The 15724-nt window shown below is 39.0% G+C and overlaps 1 protein-coding gene across 1 annotated transcript in view; it reads right to left on the bottom strand.

The window, feature by feature from the left end:
- Window positions 1-15724, bottom strand: part of NLGN4X (neuroligin 4 X-linked) — a 316551-nt gene that overhangs the window by 197723 nt on the left and 103104 nt on the right. The window contains 1 exon segment of the mRNA XM_030199591.1: window positions 2970-3122. Within this exon segment, the coding sequence (XP_030055451.1) occupies window positions 2970-3122 (153 nt within the window).

Here is a 15724-nt window from a genome sequence, read left to right as displayed (position 1 = left end):
TTAGCACACGCTAAATGCTAGAGATGCCTATTGGAATATATGGGCATCTCTAGCATTTAGCACACGCTTATTTTTAGTGCATGCTATGTGCCTTTGGAAAAGGACCCCTTAATTACTTACTTACTCACTGACATAATCTGTGATGTCATTATGCAGTGATAAACAAACAAAATAATGTCAAAGGAAGATCAAGTTTTAAGTAAAATGCTCAGAGTCTGGATCTCAATCCAGTGGACTAACAGATTTGGGGGATTTTGCAGGAGCGAATCTACCACGTCCAGATCTGTGATGTCATCCATCTGAAAGAATGATTGATTAAAGTGGTGCCACTTTGATCAGAGTATCATTGACAGACCATTGAACCCGTGGCGGGATTGACTGTATTTGTGTGAAAGGGAGACACTTTGAACATCAGATTTATTTATTTAAAATATATATATATATACCACCTAAAACCTAGGTGATTTCCATAAACATTTGGACTATTCAGGTTGATATTAACTGTGTTAGAAACTCTAACTTTTAGGTAGTGTTTTAAAATTTGACATCTCAGTAACATTAAGGTGGATTTCTATGAAACCACACAACATTGTTTGAAATAGATGTCACATTGTGCATGTAACATTTTAATTAATTTGGTGCAGGTTTGCATGTTTAGGGGGGGCCTCAATTCTTTCCCGACACAGTGTATATTTAGTAAGTTATCTTTAGTTGCTGTCCTAGATTTAAACCACCTATCCCTGCTCACAGGCATAATCAGTCAACTAAGCAGGCTAGTAATGAAAATTATTGCAAGCTACCCAAGTTACTCTCTTAATGCAACCATAACACTGAGACTACTCAGAATTTGGAAAGGTAAAACCTATCCACCAAATTAGATGCAGCTTTTCTGTAGGGATAGATATTTGAAGAGGCCATTCAAGCCACAAAATTAGTTTTAAAAATGTATACCTTAGCTCATTAGTACATGAAGATTTCGACTAACTGTTCAGATAGCTGGCAATATTCAGCCACTATCAGTACAGCTTAATTCAGGACAGCAAAAATAGGTTCCCTAAAATATATCACTTTAGCTATATAGATAGCTGCTGAATTGCCCCATTCTATAGAGATGTTAAGATAGTTCTATAGAATGGGGGGGCAACATTTTTGGGGGGAGGGGTTAAAACCCTACTTGCTACCATAGAGACTGTTACCACATGTCCACTGCTGTTATAGCAGATAACATATAGCAAAAAAGTATATCTCAACAGGCTACATTAAATATTATCTGCTGTGCAGTTAACTGATAGGAATAATCCTAAAAGTTAATGCAGAGGTTTCAAGTTATCATGTATTAAAATGGACTATTATTATAAAATAGCTGCAAAACTTTAGTTTGACTTAGTTCATAGAGGTCTATATTTGGGAAGTCTTTACTGAACACGCTATATCAGTGTTTCCCAAGTCAGTCCTGGAGTACCCCTTGCCAGTCAGGTTTTCAAGATATTCACAATGAATATGCATGAGATTGATTTACATACACTGCCTCCACTGTAAGCACATTTCTTTCATGCATATTCATTGTAGATATCCTGAAAACCTGTCTGGCAAAGAGGTACTCCAGGACCAATTTGGGAAACACTGCACTATATAATACCTGATTACCAAATGACAAGTTCTTTTTCTGTTCTGAGTGAATGTCTAATTTCTTTATCACACATGTTATTCAAAATCCCACAGGATGCATTCCATAGTGAAACTATGCTATCATTTGCTGTAGTGATCCTCAGCTCTTTCCTGAAGATCATCTAGCCAGTCTGATTTGCATACATTAGAGCAGGGGTTCTCAATCCAGCCAATCAGGTTTTCAGGATACCCACAATGAATATGCATGAGACAGATTCGTAGGCATTAAATCCATTGTATGCAAATTAGTCTTAAACATATTGACTTGCTGGGTATGTCCTGAGGACTGGGTTGAGAACCCCTGCATTAGAGACTCATTAAATGCTAACATATCTAAGGCATATTCATTATGCTTATCCAGAAAACCAAACTGGTAAGGTATGCCTTTAGGAATGTGTTGGGAAGCACTGATTTACTACGCAATAAAACATCAATCTACATTGTAATGGATCATTGTTATTCAGTTGCATTTGATCTGAGAATGTATCTAAGCTCATTAAATTTGTTTTAATTTTTTTTTCAATTTGTTTTAAATTTTTAATAAAGGTTTTCACTGGTGCAATGTTGAGGTGAGGGCTAATTCAATACCTAAAAGATAAATTATTGTTAGAAAGCACAATATATCAAGAAATTTAATAAAGACTTCCAACATTAGGGCACACTAGCAAATGACAGTCTATACAAAACTATTACTAATAAAAATCCAGAAAATCCTATGTGAGAAAAAGTAAGACAGAAGTTTACTATAATAGCATTTTGTACTACAATATATGGGATCACATAATCAAAACATAGCCATGACGTAATAACTTGTTGTTACCCTTTCTCTATTACACAGGCCTATTTTCTGTTGAAATGGTCCATAGATAACTGTCAGAAGAAGAGCTTTACACATTAGTAAATCATTCAGAATTGCTTAAGCAAAAGACTCGGGGGGGGGGGGGGGGGGCAAAGAAAGATTTCTTTTTTATTTCAAGCCATGGAGAAGTCGCATGGAACGTGATCAGCTATAAACACTGTATGAAATGCAATGCTTCTTTTATGGCTGTTTCACTTTGAAAACTGTTAGCAAAAATTGATGATTAAGGTGCTGAAATTAATATGAAAATGTATAGTTTGGCACTGGAATTACATCCTTTCTTTTTCTGAAAGAAAATATGCACATGCTCTTCTAAGAGCTACAGTAGATCTATTGCAACCAGCAATAAAACATCTCCATCCAATTAGTTAACATAATGAAATACCATCATATAACCACAGTGCACCAACAACACTCTCTGTAGAAGATGTGAATTACTTACCTAAAACTCCTAGTCTGTAGTTGAGGGTTATAACGATGACATTTCCATAGCTTGCCAAGATACTGCCATCAATCATGTTACCAGTGCCTTCTATGTAAGATCCACCATGAATATAGACCATAACTGGTTTCTTATTGTTCTGATCATGGATGTCTGAAAGTATACAACAGAACATAACTTAAGTAACATTAAAACTAGCCCATCCAGCATTTCAGTTTTATTCTGTTTGAGTTAGTTTGACCTGTATTCATCTTCATCCTCTGTCCTTCACGCTATCCCTTTCATTCTTGAATTTTGAAATTTTTGTAACTAGTTGGTGTAAAGAGAATAGCACGAAAATACAGAGACAACAAAACAATACAAAAGAGTTGTTCATTTCTTACTTAATATAAAGACAAAATGATAAAGATTCAATTCCCTTGAACTATGTTTCTGGATTGTACTGTTGGCCGTTCATTTAGTGAGCATATATTGTTCATTCCTCACTGAATTGGGTATAACTGGTTCTGCTCATCATAAAATATTTTGTTTACTAGTCTGCTCTGACAAAAAGCAAAGTAAAATTTTATAGACACAGGTTGGCAAAATGAAAGAGAGGAAAACACTAATTAACAAGGAATTTTATGCATTATGGTTAGTGCCCCCCAAAATCTCTCTAAATGTGATAGCACTATTCAGTGCCAGGGTGTAGTGAGGGCATTTTGCCTAACTGTAAGTTTATTGGTGATACTCATTCACTATTGTCCTCATTCTAACAGTTCGTCCAAATTGAAGTGCCATTTGCATGCTTAAATTTATATAATGCCTAACTGATATTCTGTAATTATGTACTAAGATGGTTTCGTGTGTAAGGGTTGCCAAGCCACGTGAAAAGTTATGAAATCATTTGAATGGTGAAATGTTTCCCCTGATGAAGCCTGAAGGACGATGAAAGGGGTCCCCATCGGGATTTTCTTTGAATGATCACAAGCTTTCAAAAGCTAAGTACTTCAAGTATTTGTTCGCTGCATGATTCTGAAGACAGTTACTTTGATTTAAGCAATTTGCAATGATACTGGTATTTTTGAATTTTGAAAGGATATAACATTAACAAAGAGAAGTTTTTGGCTGATGATTGATGGAACTGCGACTTTTGTGAATGTGGTGGAGGTATTGTTTTATGCTCATACCACAGTTGCAGTGTTAACCTTTGACTGCTGAAGCCTTTTTTTTCTTCTCTAGCTATTAATTACAAATAAAGAAAGATATATATTTAGGAATTCATGTAAAGTAATGGGTCTCTATTGAATATTTGTAGTATACAAGTGTATTTCTTCTCACATTTTGTGGATATGCTGAGCTTTTCTTCTGTGAGAAATAGTTCTTCTGTTGATTAGTGTGTATTTGCAAAGGGGGCATTAACAGGAGAGAGGCATGGGCATGCCATAGGCACAGTGACATTTATGTGGGCAGTTTACGGAATACTGTGAGTTATGTGTATAAATGCCTATAGACCTGGTGTAAATGTGCACATCTATTTTTATTTATGTATTTATTATTACATTTGTACCCTGCGCTTTCCCACTAAAAGCAGGTTCAATGCGGCTTACATAGTAATAGGGATTACAGAATATTGATAAAGACAATAAAGTTAGGTATCGCGGAATAATAAAAGAGAGTAGGTGGGAGAGGGACAGGGTGAAGGGAGTAGGAGAGGAGAGAGCAAGGGTAGGTGAACATTGGAAGGGGTGGAGGAGAACATGAAGAGACAGTCCCTGCTCGACAGCTTACAATCTAATTAGGACAGACAAACAGGACAAATAAGAGATAAGGGAATTACTAAAGTGGGGATGATGAAATAAGGGTACTGAACAAGTAAGTGTTGGGAGTTAAAAGCAGCATCAAAAAGGTGGGCTTTTAGCCTAGATTTGAAGACGGCCAGAGATGAAGCTTGATGTACTGGCTCAGGAAGTCTATTCCAGGCATATGGTGCAGCAAGATAAAAGGAACGGTAAGTGGGCATAACAGAAGGCCTACTGGATGCCTATGTAGGCTTCAGTGTGGAGATGTAGTCTTTATGGATTTAGCAACATCTGTTAGCAGTGCTGAAGTCTGGGTTTTACCAGTAAAGCCTTGCAGTTCAGTTTTACTGCTTGTTTTTTTTTTTTGTCCTGTAATATGTCCACTTCACACCTAAACTAGTGCTTTGTGGATGTGTTCAGGTTGTTCATAGCCTCCCCCGTCTGGCACAGATTTGGCCATACAGCTGGGTTCTGGGTCTTGTGTGAACCCTCACTCAAGGATAAGTAGTGCTATGTCTCCTTGTGGCTTCGGTTATCTCACATTGTCCAGAATACATGATACATCATGTGTAATATTAGGGATCAACTGTGAGGGTCTATATAGGCTGTGCACCTTTTGTGGTGTATTTTGGAAGCAGACTTTGGAACACTCCCTAACTTTAGTATGAGACTGGGCCACAGTGGGAGAGGGTAGAAGTCAATGTCTACATTGTGTATGATGACTGTTACAGCTACCCATGAATTTCCCCAAGCCTGCCAACATGTATGTAGATAACAAACAGCCCAGCTCTATGGAATGATCCAAGGTGGTGTACAGCAGTTTAACATAAAACTTACAATTCTGTTAACAGTATACAATAGTAAAAATGACCAAATGTAAACATAAATACAATAAATGAAGTAAATTTGAGAACAGCAAATTAAAACCTAATAATAGGACTACCATGAAACAGTATAATAATATACACATTTAACAGCACTTAAATTTAAATAACAGTGATATAATGCAATGTCAGCATAATACTAATGAAATATCTAATAAGTACGCATTAGAACATTCAAATAGCATGGATAGGCTGTATTGTAGAAAATCGTTAGCATCATGCAGCTCAGAGACCAAGTACAGGTATATAGAAGGGGACAAAATGGGTGGTGCAGAGTTAGTTAAAATAAATAGATGGGTGACTGTACATTTTAACAAGATATAAGGAACTGGTCTAAACTTCAGTGTGTGTATCAAGCTAGTCTAGGTGCAGAGTGGTGTATAGTCATTCACACTATGTATTAAAGGCTTGGGAGAAGAGCCAGGCTTTCATTTTATAGGAGTAAGTGTTTTTATAGACTAGGCAGGCAGCTCACGGAAATTTGGTGCCTAAATTTTGGCCCCCGTTACAGAATTGCCTGCAATCTGTATAGCCAAGTGGTTTAATTTAGGCCTACAAAATAGCAGACCTACATTAAACCACTTAACTATACATTTTGTGGCTAAGCCTCCCCAGCCAAGCTGTGACCTTTCCTCGCCTTTTCCGCCGCCGCCCCCCCCCCCCCCCAGCTGAGCCCGCCCTCAGCTCCCCAATCTTTCCTTTCCTGCCGTGGCCGCCGGCGTTTAAATCTTTTTTGAAGTCGCAGCGACGGCTCACTTCTGCTCCAACCTTTCCCTTCTTTTCGCTTCTCACTCATTGTCCCGCCTTCCTCTAATGAGGTATTTCCTGTTTCCGCGAGGACGGGACACTGAGCGAGAAGCGAGAAGAAGGGAAAGGCTGGAGCAGACAACCGCTTCCTGAGCACTTGGGGGTTTCTTAATCTCATGTATATCGGTGGCGGCCGCTCCTTCCTGTTCTCCAGCTCCTTTTCCTCCTCATCCCCCCACCAACCCCATTCTTGGGCCATGGATAAAACTGGGCTGATCGAGAAAGCCAAGCTGGCCGAACAGGCCGAGTGCTATGTTGACATGGCATCCTGCATGAAATCGGTGACGGAGTACGGCGAAGAGCTCTCTAATGAGGAGCGCAATTTGCTTTCCGTCCTCTATAAGAACTTGGTGGGGGCGCGGCGCTCCGTCTGGACGGTCATCTCCAGCATCGAGCAAAAGACTGTGGGCTCTGAGGCAGACAAGAAGCTTCAGATGGTGCAGGAATACAGTGAGAAAGAGGAAACGGAGCTCCGAACTATATGTAAAACTGTCCTGGTGAGTACCACCTTGCAATATCTAGTTAGTATGGCTAGCTATTAATCATTTTTTCTAACTTTGTATCCTGTAATAAAGTGAAGAGGCCAAAGATGATAATTTTTTTTTTTAAACAAGAGCCTGGGGAAGCAGCAGGTACGCCCCTTGTGTTAACATTGCACCAGTTTTCCAGCCCTTTCAAGCTCTGACTTGCTGCAAGATTGTGGATGCTCCTCCTGCTCCACAGATACGAGATGCACCACCCTATTATATGCAATCAATAAACTGTAAAGCAGGTTGAGTTGTAGATGCCCAATGTAGGGGAAGAAGCTACAGTGATGGTGTACATGTATAAGCTTGGATGAAACTATTTATAGTTCTCTGCCAGAGTGGTTTGCCATAGGAAGGTTTCTTCATTAATTCTTAAGTTGAGTATTATTCTGACAAATTTGTACATTACCTTAATGGTTAGAATTGGGGTATTGTGAGAGAACGTCATTTCTGTTTCTGGAATAGGAGCACTTCAATTACAAAGGTTCGGGTAGTCTTACCCTTACTAGCTAGCTTTTTAGCAGGGTAGTAAAGGGCCTTTATCATATAAAGTAGCTGGTAACCAAGATATTACACTCTTCTGCTGGAGAATCTTTTTAGTAGTCATGAAAACACTGCCTTAACAATGCCTGTTTACTTTCAGTGCTGGTCGTTAATAAAAGGAGCTCATTGTGAACACTATCCACCCTAAAAGGGTGTTTTGTGGCTCTACATGAGAATTATGATATTATGATCCCTTGTTTCATATTGTTGACGGTCTGCATTTTCCATAAGGGTGGTATATTGGTGTATTAGGGTCTGCCCAGTGTAATATTTATGGTACAGTAAGGTTCTGAGTGTGTTTTTGCACAAAGTTGTGCATAGTGTTTTGCAGTTGAGCGATTGTGGTTAGTATATGCTTTGAGCAACCACTTTATTCTTTGACATATGATACATATCTAATATCTAAATTTAATAAAAGGTATTGTGACTTTTATTTTTACTTATTTTTTTCTGTGTGTTGACAGACAATTATGGAAATAAGTTACGCCCCTGGCCCCACCCCTAACCCCGCCCCCTTTAGCCTCCCCAAACAGTTGGGCCACCGACCGCCTATGACAGCTACGTAGTGATGAAACTCCTCTTCAGTAGCACCAGCTGGGATGTCAATAGCCTGTTCATCTGACGTGTTTGCAACAGCTGCATCTGTTTTGTCCCTTTCCTTAACAAAGCTTGCCCGCTTGTAGCAGTTCACAATGGTTGCCTGTGTAACATGATTCCAGGCTTCTTTCTGCATATGTAGGGAATCCAACAGTGATAGATTACGAGCCAGTTCAACAGCATGTTTATCTTTGCCAGTCTGGTCATCCATAACGCTCATCAGACGATGTAGCACAAGAGCCCAATAATGTTGTTTGAAATTGGCTATTATGCCCTGATCCATAGGTTGGATCAGAGAGGTAGTGTTTGGTGGCAGGAAGACCACCTTGACATTGGACAGCCTGACATCATCACTGTGTGCAGCACAATTATCACAAAGCAGCAAAATCTGACGCTTTTGTGTCCGCATTCTAGTGTCTAACTTCTTTAGCCATTCCTTCCAAATTTCCCCAGTCATCCATGAATTTGCGTTAGCCTCGTATGACACAGGAAGTCACTTAACATTCTTCAAGCAACGGGGCTGTTTGCTCTTTCCAATGATGAGTGGTTCCAACTTCTCACTCCCATCCATATTGCAGCAAAGGAGGATCATCAGTCGGTCCGTCGACGTTTTACTTCCTGTAGTTTCGACTTGTTTGAATGCAAGTGTTCCATCAGGAATCACTCGCAAGTAGAGACCGTTTTCATCAGCATTGAAAATGTCACAAGGTGCAAACTCATTCAAGATGGTAGGAAGAACTGAAACAACCCAATTATCAGCACCAAAGTCATCAGCGTCTTGTTTTTCACCATGCTGTTTCTTGAATTTTATGTTGTTCCTCTCCTTCCATCTTTCCAACCTTCCAACAGTGGCTTTGAATTCAGTTAGTCCAAGACTTTCAGCTAGCTGATTAGCTTTCTCCATTAGCAGTGGACCACTGACAGGAAACTGTCTGCTCCTGACTTGAGAAAACCACCGAAGAAGAGCATCTTCTGCATCCTCTGCTTTTCCCGCCCATTTTTGTTTCCTGTGTGGATTTGTATTGTTTTGCCAGTTTTCCAGAAGCTGATCTTTTTGCTTCAAGACACGTGAAATTTGACTGGGATTGACACCATATTCTTTAGCAATAGATGGTTGACTTTGTTTGTTTTCTAGTTTTTTAAGAACTTCTATTCGTTCGGCCACTGTTAAAGTCTTACAGTTGCGCGACGATGACTCTGACTCCAGTGTACACTCTAACAACATTCTTTTGCTTATTCTGCCTGTGGCAGTTAAACAATGAGATTTCAAATTTACAACCCCTTTGTCACGTGCCAATCGACTTTAATATTCCGTTTGTGCGCTTATGCGGAGTCTTTCCTGCAGAGCAGCGGTCTTAAACCATGAATATAAGCAAATTTTGCACTTATCAGTGGTGCGCTAAACCGAAGTTTGTCCCCATAAAAATTGATGGCGCCAAAAACGGGACCGAAGTACGGCATGCAGTTAAACAGAGCATGCACTTATCCGACGTGCACTTTAATGGAGTGCACTGTACTTAAATTAAGCCAGTTGAAAATACAAAATAGTTTTCAGAAAATTAAAGATCAATATGGAATATTGGTGTCAGAAAGGTTTCATTGAAATCAAAATATCATTGCATTATTAAAAGAAAGAGGTCTGAAGACATTAGATAAGATACCAGATACCAGGCTAGGGCTTTTCAGCTTGGAGAAGAGACGGCTGAGGGGATACATGACAGAGGTATATAAAGTAATGAGTGGAGTGGAACAGGTGGATGTGAAGCGTCTGTTCACGCTTTCCAAAAATACTAGGACTAGGGGGCATGCGATGAAACTACAGTGTAGTAAATTTAAAACAAATAGGAGAAAATGTTTCTTCACCCAATGCATAATTAAACTCTGGAATTCATTGCTGGAAAACGTAGTGAAGGCGGTTAGCTTGGCAGAGTTTAAAAAGGGGTTGGACGGTTTTCTAAAGGACAAGTCCATAAACCGCTACTAAATGGACTTGGGAAAAATCCACAATTTCGGGAATAACTTGTATAAAATGCTTGTACATTTGGGTAGCTTGCCAGGTGCCCTTGAACTGGATTGGATGCTGTCGGGGACAGGATGCTGGACTCGATGGACCTTTGGTCTTTTCCCAGTATGGCATTACTTATGTACTTATGAACATATTTTGCAATCAAACAATAGTTCTGGGATACTGTGCTTCAAATTTTTCAATCATCCACCTCAATCAACTAAGTTTGCTTAGTCCCTATACTTTCTTGCTCTATGAATTCTCCGGAAAATGTGGAAGGCTCGCCTGTTAAATAACTGCTGGCAATGTAAGAATGAAGTAGGCACATTAGCACCTATGATATATGACTATCCAAATTAACAGATTTTCTGGCTTGAAATAGGACAACAGATACAACATATTCTGCATATTAAACAGCCTTTAATGATTATAGTCATTATAGTTAGATTCCTCTTAATTGAAGATGAACTGCCAGTGCAACATCAGAAACTGATAGGTTTACTATATCTGTCACACTTCAGATGATAGTCACTAACTAGAAGGCTTCATCTTTCCTAAACATATATTGTTGGTGGAACACAATTAGCTTGACGCTCAGACATAATAAACTCAACACAACAGAAAAAAAAACAACAGAACATAAATATGGAGCCCAGTAACTTATTACTTGAACTTGAATTTCCTAGATGCTACTACATGAAAAACAAATCTGAAAATGCCATAGATGACTTTGAGGGCTCCTTTTACTAAGTGGCAGTAAGTCCAATGTGGGCTTACTGCTCACTATACAGGAAGTACTGCACTGCTGGGCTACCGCAGCAGTTCGGCTGTACTTCACACCCCTAACACGCTGTTATTTATGGCGCTACAAAAATGTATTTATTTTTGTAGCATCGTAGTAACCGTAGTGCTACACGCTGCCCAGTTACTGCTGGGTTAACGTGGGAGCCCTTACCACCACCTCAATGGGTGGTGGTAAGGGCTCCCCCCTCTGAAATGGCCACGCAGCAAGTGCTTTACTTGCCACCTGGCCATTTCCTGTAGGAAAGTGAAACTTCCCTTTTTTACCAGCAGCAGTAAAAGGGAGCTTCGGCACACATGTAAAACACGTACTGACGCCAGCGCCGGCCTCCTTTTGCCGTAGCTTGGTAGAAGGGGACCAAGTTATTACTTCAACTTGAAATTCCTGGATGTTACTACATAAAAACAAATCTGAAAATGCTATAGATGACTTTGAATGTTTAACCATGCCTGGAGTGAGCATGGGCCGGACTCACACATGCATACCTTACTTATAGAATACTGTAAGTTACATATTTATATCCAGCATTCAGGTACACACACTTATCCCAGCTCTATGATTGGCATAAGAGCTCATGCTTCTATGCATATGCTTCTATAAAGAAAAGAGGTATCCACTTTCCTTTATGAATAGGTGCCACACAAGCATCCCTGGGTATCTAAATACAGGTACACAGTTATAGATTTACCCCTTTAAAGTCTTACTGCATTCTTACAGGAACATAAGACTTTGAAATAAAAATGATGAACTATTTTGACACCCACCAGACAGGACTTAAAGATCTGGGTTTTCCATCTCACTATAAACTATAAAAACCCACACCACCCTTTTCCTGTGAGACTGTTATTGTAATGCTTTTGTGTTTTACTTATATATTCTGATATTTGTCAACTTTTGTTCATTTGTAATCTGAAAAAGAAGGGTTACCTTCCAAAGCTAATCAAAGAATGTATTGTTAGTCCAAGAAAAAAGGGATCAATAAAAATAAAAGATAGAAAAGAAAATATCTCAGCTGTCAATCAGTTTGATTGATGGTGTATTCTATACACTACTACTCTCCTGTACTCTGCAGAATACAAGTTATGCATATTTCCCAAAATTTTCATATTCCAGTCCCTAAAATTTTAGAATAAAATATATTCTAACTTGCTGTTTAGGCATTTTGTTTTCATAATCAGATTGTTTCCAGTCTCTTTTTCTACATTTATTGTATCAGCCTTCTCTTAAGTACTATCCCAAGTTTTCATTTCCATTTCTTCTTTTTTCTTCCTGTAACTTTCCCTTCCTTTTCTACATCTGTCTGGCACTGTTCTTCCCTTTCATCGTTTTTTAATTGCTCTCTTCTCAAATTTTTTTTATCTCTAATCTCCTCTTCTCACCCTCTAGTCTTCACCTTCTCCTCACCTGTCAGCTACCTATTGGCTTTCCATCTCCCAGTCTCATCCCCTTTACAATTCTTTCCCCATGTCTCTCCTTTCCCAGATTCTTATCCCCACTGTTTTTCATCTACTACTTAGTCCACCATTTTCATCTTCTTGTACTCAGCACTTCCTAAGCTCTCCTCTGCATTTGTATTTCTTTCTTCCTGCATTTTTCTTTCTAGATCCTTTAATAGCTTTACTGTTTTACTTTTCTATCTTTTCCTTATGTATTTTCCTTTACCTCTTTGATTTCCTTTTTCTATTATCCACTGTTTTCTAAGCCTTTTCACTGAATTTTATTGACATTTAATTTCTATATCCTTTTTCTTTGGTTTTCCTTTTTTTTTTCTTTATCCTATATATACACTGTTCCATTCATCTCTCCTCTCTTTCTTCTCCCTATCTTGCTTTCTCCTCCATGCCCTCACACACATTTCTTCTTTCCTAGTTCAACCCTCTCACATACTGCACTCCTTCTACTTCTATCACACATCACTTATCTGTTTCCCTGTTCTCTCTTCTCTTCTAACCATCTTTCCCTTCCTTCACCCAGGGAATCCAGGTTTCAAATCCTACTGACAAACCTTGTAATCCTGGGCAAATAGTTAACCCTCCATTGCCTCTGGTAAGATTGTAAGTCCTCTGGGGATAAGAAAAAACCTACTGTACCTGAATGTAATTGCCATGAGCTACTACAAAAACAGGCATAAGCTATGTCCACATTTTCATTCTCCTTTCCTCTTCTTCCCCTTCATGTCTTATCTTCCTCTTCTTTTTCCTCATCCCTTTTCTGTCTTTTATTCCTTCCTTTCACTCTCTCATCTCTCCCCCCTTCATTCTACCTCTCTTCCTGTTCTCTCTGCTAACATCATTCTCTTATTCTTGCCTTCCACCTTTCCTTCTTCATTCAACTTCCCTCATGCTTTCTTTCACCATTTCTTCCCCTCTCATTCTGCCCTTTTCTCATATCTTCCAACGTAATAGCTTATTCTCACCACTTCTTATTTATCACCAATCTCCTTCCTCTTTTGACATATCCATCACTGCTTTCTGTCTTTTATCACAGTCATCCCTGGTCCCCTCTCCTGTCTCTGCATTACTTCTTCATAACCTGGGTCCTCACTTCCTCTTCTGCACTCATCACCACCTAAATGTTCTCTCTTTTAGTCTCTGCTCCTCTATTATAGCTTGCCTTCAAACAGATCTGCATAGGCTTTTATGTAATGTTGTGTTAACCACATGCAATTTTGCTACAGGGAACTGCATGCCCAATCTATTCAAATGCTATCCATAGCACATAGAACTTGTGTAGGATGCAAATCTACATGAGCATTTCCATTCTACAAAGGGAATACATGTGTTTGGGAGAAAATTCCCATATCAGAATTTAAACCCACTCAAAGACATATATAGGTTTTCAACAAATGCTCATTTGGCCAGGACTTTACACAAGGAATTAAAGGAGCCATATAGATTAAACAAGTTAAAATTGTGTCCTCACTACTGAAGTGACAACATTTATTTATTTATTTCATAATTTATAAGCTGCTTTATCCTTTGTACTAGGCATAACATATGTAATACACAAAATAAACGGAAATAACTTTAAACCAATCTCATATCATCACAAACATAAATAAACAAAATACATGTTAATTAAAAGCCTGAGTAAACATGTCAAGGCTTGTAAAATGTGGCAGCCCATGTGACACCATTCACATGTGGAAGCTGCAAAATTGCCATGTGTATGTGGAGAGCAGACAGCTCCATATGGAAACAGCCAGGTCTGTGCTGTTCATTTTTTCAAGGTGTATCTTTGTAAAATGGCTGCTCCCACTATACATGCCAGAAAATGATTATGTACTGTTAGTCGGCCCTCACGCCTGGGATGATGTAAATAAACTGGACCCTGGTAAGCCTGATGGTAGTAGTTGTGACGACTCTTCAGGAACCAGTTCCCAGGAATGAGGAGCAGACAACAATCACTAATCTCGTCTCTTGCTTCTGAAGCAAGAGAGGAATGGAAACTAATTTCAAGATTTTCCCACTTTGAGAGCACAAATCACCAACTCACCATATAAAATTGTAAACGATTAGTAATTTATTTTAAATAGATGTAACATTTAACATAAATTCAATAAAATGTATAATGTCAATCAAGTAGGTAATTTTATTTCTCTTTTCCTTTCACAGGTTATCTCTCCACATCACCCAGCATCAGATAAGTATCCTTATCCTTAATCTCTATTCCTATACCTTACAATATAACTGAAAATTATTCAATTTCTTTTCCAGAATTGTTTTCATATAAGGATTTTGATCCTTTGTGTGATTTTTATCTTTTGCAGGATTCCCGCAACACCCTTCACTTGAACCAGGTAAGTATTGCTCTTTTGTTTCTATCTTACTCCCCTCCCCCTTTTCTCTTAAAAGTCCCGTTTTCTTAAACTTGTGTAGCAATGTAGTCTTTTTCTTACGCTCCTGTTAGTAGGACGCTGGTCTTTCTTGCGTGGGGGCCCGTGTTCTCAGTTGCTTCACTCCTCCGGCGCGTCTTCGTCCTAACCTCACCCTTAAAAACCAAAAAGGAGGCAAGACCCTCTCTCCCTTTAAGGTATCCCCACTTAATGACACTACTTTATTACACTATCAAAACTTTGGTTCTATTTAACTTTAAATAAATATAACTAGAATACCTTAACCTAAAAAAAACCTATCCTTATTCTTTTAATCCCTAAATTAATAAAGGAGCGATCAGGTGATCAACAGGAACCCAACACAACACCCCACAATCACTTCCCCCCCAGTAATCCCAATATTCACACTCAACTCCAAATATATACAAATCAGCCCCACCAGCATTAATTCCCCCTTTCTCACCAATTCCTAATTCATTCACTTTCTTCCTGACCAATCACTTCCTTTTCCAAACTCAACTCAACACCACTCACCCTCAAATCATCTATCTCCACCAGACACACCAAAACACACCCTCTCCTCACCAGATCCCAACTCCTTCTCCCAACCGCCAATGACTCCGTAACCAAGGATACGGAGCTTTCGGTGACATTCCAAGCCCTTCCCAACCAATCAGCCACCTCCCTCAACATTCCGAGCTTCACTGCTGACCGGCGGAATCTTGGCCAGCAGTGCTAAATCCCCATTTTAATTGCTGATTTCTCATAGGGAATAATAGGAAAATCAATAATTAAAATAAAAACCCAACTAAATATTATCCAACCTGCCCCAAAATTCTCATACTCAATAAAACTTTTATTCCCCACCTAGCTGTATTTTCAAAATTTAAATTTAACCTTTTAAACCATATCCCACTACTTTTCCCCAAAACCCCTTTTAAAAAGCCCAAAATAATTCAAAAAATATCCCAAAA

This window comes from Microcaecilia unicolor, chromosome 4 (assembly GCF_901765095.1).
Source record: "Microcaecilia unicolor chromosome 4, aMicUni1.1, whole genome shotgun sequence".
Taxonomy (NCBI): domain Eukaryota; kingdom Metazoa; phylum Chordata; class Amphibia; order Gymnophiona; family Siphonopidae; genus Microcaecilia; species Microcaecilia unicolor.
Note: the sequence above shows the minus strand (reverse complement) of the source record. Positions and strands in the feature narration are given on the sequence as shown.